Raw genomic sequence first — 8,120 nt, forward strand, 5'->3', positions numbered from 1 at the left:
AAAAGTCAGAAACGATTAAAACAAAAATATATATGTTTGCAAACACTGCAAAGTGGTCAAGCAAAATTTAATTTGGTACATATTGAATTACAACAAAAAAAACACCAACTATCTTTACAAAAAATCACATACGAATACAACAAAAATCTGGTGCAGAAAAGAAGCGAAACAACGCACCAAAGAATTGGTTTCGGTTGAGTGCAAGGCCAGAATATGTGGGCGAATAGGTGATGGACCATGCAGGCGAACAGGTGATGGGCCAGATTTCAGGCAAGCCAGCGAGTCGCGAGCTCAGCAGCTGACGCCAACCGAGCGTCGATCGGTCACCGGATGAGAAGCATTTTCCTTTGTGAAAGTACGAAAATGCTCCATGTCCTACTTGTTGCATGAGACCGAACTGGTAGGTACATTCACTGGTACACGTTGGCTAGTGGCCACACCCGGCAACACCGCACAAGGTAGAGACTACAGACACATCGCTGTTACATTTTCACTTCGCTGCACCTATGGTTCAGATATCTTACAGAGGTGGCTCGATCACACATTGTCTTCTCATGTGACTCGAAGAGCGATCCTGGCGTCAGTCGTAGGCGGCGCTGAAGAAGATCTTGGCGGTGTTGCCGGCGAGTATCTGCAGCACGCCGGCGTTGGACCGCGCGACGCACCGCGGCGACTTGAACTGGCTCACGGGGGAGCCCATCGCCAGGTAATGCCGCAGTACCTTCTGAAACGTGCCCCTCTGTAGCACCCGCAGCTCCAGCGGGCTAATGGCGCCGGACCTCCTAGACCCCACGTACCCGGGGTCAGCGAAGGACCGGTCCAGCTCGTCGCAGCACCCCTGCAGCACGTCGGCGGCGACATCCGTGGCGGCGGCGTTGAGCTCGAAGAAGATGACGTAGTGGGCCGGGTCCGACGACATGTCCGCGTGGCTCGTGTAGTCCACCACCTCCAGCTTCTCGACGGCCAGGAACTTGGCGGCCGCGGTGTCCACGGCGAGCTGCAGATCCTGCTCGCTGTTCTTGTCGATGTTGATGGACAGCATCAGGTTCCGCCGGCACACGAACTTGAGCTTCGGCGTCGCGTTGTGGAACCCGGCCACCTGCACCACGTCGCCCAGCCGGTATCGGTACAATCCTGCCAAATTCATCCCAGAATCAATAATCACCAATAAATAAATCGATTAGTAAACCAAGCAGTTCATTAGGCATCACAATTTTCTTAATCAATAGTAGAAATGCGTCACTTCTAAGATGAGAATTGTCCAGTTAGGGCTGTTCGGGAGGATCAACACTATCACTAACATAAGAATAGCATGTAGAGACAACATATTGGCTGCTGTTTGTGACATTAGAGTTTTGTCTAGACGTTTGGTTAAGTGTCACTATAAAACCTGTCGCTATGACGAAAGATATGCATTCTACAAGACATTATTAAAGACACTGTATATTGTTTCTGTACTCTAGCATAGAGAAAAAAAAACATTAAAGAAAGTGTTGGAATCAATCCTCACACCGGCAACATTCAACTATGAAAAAATGTATCCACAAATGTAAATAGTGTCTAAAATTGTGTTAGTAGCTACAACATAAAGTCAGTTTATGAATAGTGCTGAACAATTTGTGTTCATATAATATTTGTGCAAGTTTATTAATTACCTTATAGAACGCCTCTAGGCGCCTATTTAATACCCATAGCAATAATATATCAATGTCTCTATGTTAAAGACATTTATAGCGTGTCTAGAAGAAGTAAGAAAAAGTATAATCATACGTACATGATTATATAAAAATTTGATAGAAGCAAGTTATAGAGTGCATGAAAATAAATTTTCATCCGTAGTACCTCTGTTCAATAATAATGATCATACTATTTTTAAAAAATCAAACCATGTAATGTCTGACCAAGTTTTTACTAAAAATCATTAAGATGCAAAATACAAAATCATTATCATTAGATACATGATGCTATATATTTTTCATGTGGTATTTGTAGAATATCATATTTTTGATAGATTTTTCAACACATGCAGCCCTACAAACTCTCCCAAAACACAACACTAACGGAACACTTGTGAAAAAACCTCTAGTAATATCAAATCATACATGCTTTCCCCCAAAAAAATTAAGTATAATGCTAAAAGGCCTAATACATCATGTAGAATGATAGGCCAACACAAGACAAACACCCAAACAAACATTTCAATATTTCTAGTTCGGTCCCTCCAAGCTAGCAATAGCAGATGTGATCCGGTGACCACTCTGTGCTGACAGATTGGACATGCACCTGTACCTGACCACTTGCATATTGTGCCGTGACCGGTTCTTATCCGATTAATTATCTGCCAGGGCCACGGGACACATCATCTCCTGTACAGGGTCCTTTATGTGGCACCCATACTCAACTAAGACTAGTCACAATGGGAAGTATCATACACTAGTATCATGTACATGATACTAGTTTGTGATACCACCTCCACAATGCATAGTATCATAATATGGTATCATACTTATGTCATATTTAATGTTTTGTAGAATCTCAATGCAAATGTGTGTACATGATGTATTTGTCATGAAGTTTTCTTGGTTTATGTGTCATGATACGGTATCATATTATGATACTACTCTCATCTCTCACCTCATTAATTGATGTGACACATCATATTTTTGCCAACATGGCATGCATGATACTACTTATGATACTACCATTGGGGCTAGTCTAATGCATGGAGCTATATATGCAGCTAGGAGTGATCAAAGTCCGAATGCTACGACAGATCCGACGGATTAACTGACGTACTGAAGACTAAACAAGAGCAGGATAAGATCCTGGTGGCGAGGTAGAGTTTTTCTAACTGGTATTGGTCTTCGTTCTTATTTTTGTTTTGTTTTGTTTTGTTTGACAGTTGCAGGTGTTGCATTCAGAAGTGTGAATGCATGGCATGCGACCTGCTCCGGGAATGGAACAGTGCGAGTTCCAAGCAAACTGCTCCTCGCCAGGAACGATGAACAAACGCAAAGCGACAGAGAGCCATAGGAGTCACCCTTTTGTCCTAACAATACTGCTGTTGTTGTTGTTGCTCCACCGGTTCAACACCTAATGCGTGGATTATTTACACATAGGCGTACGTGTTTGATAGTCGATGGATGCTAGCCAATTAGCTCCCAAGTGGATGTCATGTAGTACCAACCAAGATTTTTCTTGTGGTTTTGGGCAAACCAATGAGCATTTTTAGAGACAAGTGAGAGCTGAGATGTCTATCCACTCATGAAATGATTATGTTCACTTCAGATAGTGCTGAAAAAGTCCTTGGACTTGCATCACCTTGTTTTTTTGCTGAAGAAAAGGAGTTGCGCCCGCATCACCCGTGTCCAGTAGTCAGCAAAGTTAATGTACACTCGACTGTGTAACTTTCATACAGATCATTCAGCGCAAGCTACCTTGTGATCGACGGACTGACAGTAACACCACATCTAATGCAGTACGCGCACAAACCGGATACAAATGGTCTTTATACCGTACCAGGCTACTATCTATGTTCTGTTTCGTGAAGCAATGTGAGAAGCTACTGTAGCACTGCGACTTTGCTCTTCTGTATCCCCTCAAAAAGTACCCACTCCCCCAATATATGTCCCGCAACAAAATAAAGTCTCTAGTTCATCAGATGGCCGGCTTATTTGTGACCAAATTGACCCACTAAACTCTGGACTAGATAACCCAACAGAAAAACGCCAGTATAACGTCCACTTCAAATCCCTGTGCGTTTCAGCAGGATTCCATCGACCGGGAAAACCGCCTTTATCTGCCCAATGGCCATTAGGAGTTTTGGACATTTATTTGTCTGAAAAGTGGACGCTCCACTTGTTTTATGGAAGCGCAGTGAAGGAGAGATCACCGAGCACAAGGGTTTGGAACTCGAAGGCGATATGCAAAGTCAATGCCCCCCTTGCCAAGTCAGGAGTGATGCCAACAACGAGGAAAGCCTATCGACTGAAGAAAAATCTACTGTCTTTACTGTACTGTAATGTCTCTGCAAACCACGAACTCGATTTACTAGGGGTGCGTTTGATAGCCCGCAGCCACTCTAACCAGGTTCTCATTTTGCTAGGGGCGCGTTTGATAGCCCGCAGCCACTCTAACCAGGTCCTAGGATGAAGAATTTAGCCAGTTTGGTTTTCTTGGCTCTCCCCACGCTGTGCCCAGCACGAGTATTAAAGCACCCTCGGGCTTGTTTCGGGAGGAACGTCCAAATCTGCAAATTCCGCGGAACATAGCCCATTCGAGGGGAATACCACAGTGCCGCACTGCCGCGTGCAACGGCTGCAAGCGTGGAGAAGCGCGGGAGGCGGAACATGTGCTCGCCTGCACGCACTCCACTCCAGTCACCGGCCCCTCTCCTCTCTCTTTGACTCTCACGCCCCATCAACCAACTCCCCGCCTCCATGTATTCGTCGCCACCTCTGCCCCCTCTACCGCACCCGGCGAAGCTTTTTCCCAGGTGGGCCGCAAGGAGCAAGGGGAAGTTCCGCGAGTTCGAAGATGCTACGCAGTGACGCCAATTGACCCGATCATGGTGCAAGTGTTAAATCAGTCGTCCCCTTTGCACATGGGCTTATGGCGAGCATGAGGGCGGCCATGGCAGCCATGGCGGCCACGAGGATTCAATGGGGAGGACGGGGCTACCGATGGGGACATTTGCCCCCAGAAACGGGTATGCGTCAAGCAGAGCAGCTGCGGAAACCGGGTCTACCTGGTAGATAGAGGTCCCACCGGGCTTCGTCCCTTTTCCATGGCACGCATGCCATTACCGCGGATCCCGCCCGCATTTCCTCCTTTTCTACCTACCATGGCGGCTCGGCTGGCTCCCGCAGGTGCACCGGGACCATCGACACCAACTCCAGCACATCTAGCACATACAAGAGCTCCAAGGATGCCCCCTTAGATGGGACCAGTCTCTGTCCGTCCAATGGTAGATTCGATCCCCCCTTCCAAATGGGTTAGGGTTTTTTAGATCTGACCATGTTGATCGTTGTCATCAAAGTATTCTCTAGATGTTGTCGGCCAAGTTCAAGATCAAGGAGGAACTAAACACCTAAACATCGGCTCCTTTAACGTTCAGAAGGCAAGTTAGGAAAAACAACAAAGCAAAGTTAGAGAATTGCAACATTAGCACTACAATAATTAATTACTACGGGTAATAACTTGTAGTCATAAAAAATTAAACTAAGTTATACTTAGTTTAATTTTTTATGACTACAGTAATTTTGGCCTTAACCAAATGGTTTTGAAGAAGCAAAGTTAGGATCCTGTAGCTTGTCTAACTTTCCTTCTAGAAGTTAGAGGATCCAGTTCCTTAAGCACCTGCTCGTTGTGATTCTGCCAACCGACCCCAGGGAGCCCCACCCCAAGAAGCGTAAAAATCGGCCTGTCGCCCTAACTTCTGGGCAATGTTGATGCATGCACAGTAATAAAGGTAGCACAGTGGAGCATGCGTACCTGCGAAGGTGGTCATGACTACCTCGTAGTGCTCGCCGACAGCGACGTCCGTCAGGCCGACGGGCTCCGCCTCGCCGTGGCAGCAGCACGCGTCGTCGGGGCTGGACCGCCTGAGAGGGATGAACTCGAAGTAGCCGATGTCGGGGAGCACGGTGAACGTGGCGCACTCCGGGGGCACCGCCGGCTCGACGTTAGCGCCGATCCACCCCTCGGACGCGCCGTACTCGGCGGCGATCAGCGGCAGCCCGCCGGCGTAGTGCCGGAGCTTCTTCACGTAGTGCTCCATGGACCCCGTCATGATGCCGTACACGTACTTGGCGTTGGGCCACAGCGCCGGGATCACCCCGTACCAGTTGCTGAGGCCGGCGCACTTCCGCGCCACGGCGTCCGCGAGCTCCGGGTTCGGCCCGGCCAGCAGCGCCGACACGGCCTGCCGGACGGCCGGCGAGGTGACGCGGATCGGAGACAGTTCGCCGCTGCGGATGTCGGCGCAGAGCTCCTCCCACACCCGCTCGAAGGTCTGGAAGGCGAGCACGACGCTGTGCGCGAACGTGGCCGACACCATCTGCACCTCGCCGGCGCGGAGCAGGCCGCAGAGTAGGTGGCAGTAGAGCGACTGCGCGAAGTCGGCGCCGAAGATCACCTCGTCGGGGCTGCAGCACTGCGACTGCACGTCGCGCATCGTCGCCTTGAACGCCTCGCTGCGGTACACGTTGGTGGTGGCCGTCGTCGCCGTCAGCCCGCCCTTGGTCGTGAACTGCCGGCTGCTGTAGATGAACTGCAGCGCCTTGCCGTTCTCCACGGGGAACTCCCTGCCGTCGCCGTTAAGCAGTCGTTGCTTCAAGTTAGCACACACGTCGTCCAAGAATTGACCTCATTAATGGAGTAGTAGAACTATAACGAGAATGGCAGACTGACTGTACGACAATCGTACGTTATTAGGGAGATGGAAGATTTAATCCTGACAGGTTATACTAATTTGATTACTCCATTTCAACTCGCTGATGGATCAGCACTGTTGCTTCACGTGGTGTATGAATTGGGAACAGCAAAATCATGGGAGAGAAGGACTCTACGGATCCGGGCCTGGCACCAGAACTCGAACGAAATCTGAAGGAGATTTGCTCTGTACGTACGTACCTGTTCCTGAAAGCGTAGGAGGTGCGGTATATCTGCATCGTGGACTTGACGAGCTCGTCGTTGAAGAGCAGGTACTTGCGCTTCCCCTGCGTCGTGCCGGAGCTGCAAATCACCATGATCAGTATTCGGGAGCTAACAGAGGAGCTAAACGCCAGAGCTAATGACAAACCTTAGGGAGATGGACGTGACGGGCTTGCCGGTGAGGACGGGCGTGGCGTCGCCGTCGACGATGCGGTTAATGTAGGGCTCGAAGTCGGCGTGCGTGGCGAGCGGCACGCAGGCCCGGAAGCTGCCGGGATCGGTGCGGCCGGCGAGGCCCAGGCTCTGCAGGTACTCGGCGGCGCCGTTCTCGGCGAGGATCCGCCTGAGCGTCTCCCGCTGCACATTGGCGGCGTCCCGCGTGAGCCGGTCGAACTCGGCGATCACCTTCTCCCCGCTGAAATTCCCGCCCTTCTTCTCCAACATCTTGCTGCGGCTGCTTCTTGTTACAGGATCACTCCTGATGCAGTGGCGCTAGCTCTGCCCCGGTCGGGATGTAAGAAGCTGCAATAGCAACAAGTGACACCGGGTCAAGTCAAGAACATGGGAGTGGTGGTGGTTCAGCTCTTGAGGACGAAGAAGATGTTGACGCGCGCCAGCGATGAGATTCTGCATCGATCGAACAGCCCCCTTTTCGGATAAAAAAGCCTCAAACCGGACAAAAACTAAGAGCAGGACTTTTCTTCGATGGAACAAAACACCAAAATTCAGAGGAGGGAACAGTTGAGAACAGCAGCCACAAGCTAGCGTGCTTCTCGCTACGCGCGCGGGGTAGAACAACTTGCAAGACCTGTTTGCCAAATTGGTTGAGACGAGAGACAAAGATCCAGCGGTTTTCTCTTGCTCGAGGCAGCAACAGGGATGAAATGGCGTGAATCGAAGACAGGAGCTCCAGAGAAGAACAGTACAGCGCAAGAGACAAGAACAGGTGGGAGGAGCCATGGCCACGAGGCCGGAGCCCACGCGCCGTGGGCGCACGCACCTTGGGGTGTCCGCCGCGGCATGCACGGGCGGGCGGGCGCGGCCACCTCGCGCCGCGGCAACGGACAAAGCGGCACGGGCGCCTTTTCAACACCCGCGAGGACACCTAGGCGAGAAGACAGAGGGGATAGTGCCCGGTGGGAGTACGGTGAGGAAGAGAGGACGCCGGCGCATATATACGCGCTCGCGACGGAGCTTGTTTAAGTGAAATTGTGGAAATAAGGGCATCTCCAACCGCGCGACCCAAACGGACGCGCTGGGCCGTCCGTTTTGGGCCGTTTGGGTCACCGCCCGGACACGCGGACAGCGCCCCACGTCCGCGTGTCCGTTTGGGTCGCACGCTGCGCCCAACGCGGCGACCCAAACAGACGCCACGTGGTTCGTCTTCCTTGCGCGGCGCTGCGCCATGGCGGGCCTCGACGGGACAGCCATGGCGGGCGGTGGAACGCGCGGGAAAGTTCCCGCGC

General features: G+C 50.9%; 1 protein-coding gene across 1 annotated transcript; it reads right to left on the reverse strand.

Moving 5' to 3' along the window:
- Positions 1-400: 400 nt before the first annotated feature.
- LOC124668153 (jasmonoyl--L-amino acid synthetase GH3.3-like) lies at positions 401-7,201 on the reverse strand. The gene is made up of 4 exons (XM_047205339.1): positions 6,803-7,201; positions 6,634-6,735; positions 5,494-6,305; positions 401-1,134 (listed from the first exon to the last, which is right to left on the reverse strand). The coding sequence occupies exons 1-4, from the start codon at positions 7,096-7,098 to the stop codon at positions 581-583; spliced, it is 1,764 nt and encodes a 587-aa protein (XP_047061295.1). The 5' UTR covers positions 7,099-7,201; the 3' UTR covers positions 401-580.
- Between the last annotated feature and the right edge of the window lie 919 nt (positions 7,202-8,120).

Source organism: Lolium rigidum, chromosome 6 (genome assembly GCF_022539505.1).
Source record: "Lolium rigidum isolate FL_2022 chromosome 6, APGP_CSIRO_Lrig_0.1, whole genome shotgun sequence".
Classification (NCBI taxonomy): Eukaryota; Viridiplantae; Streptophyta; class Magnoliopsida; order Poales; family Poaceae; genus Lolium; species Lolium rigidum.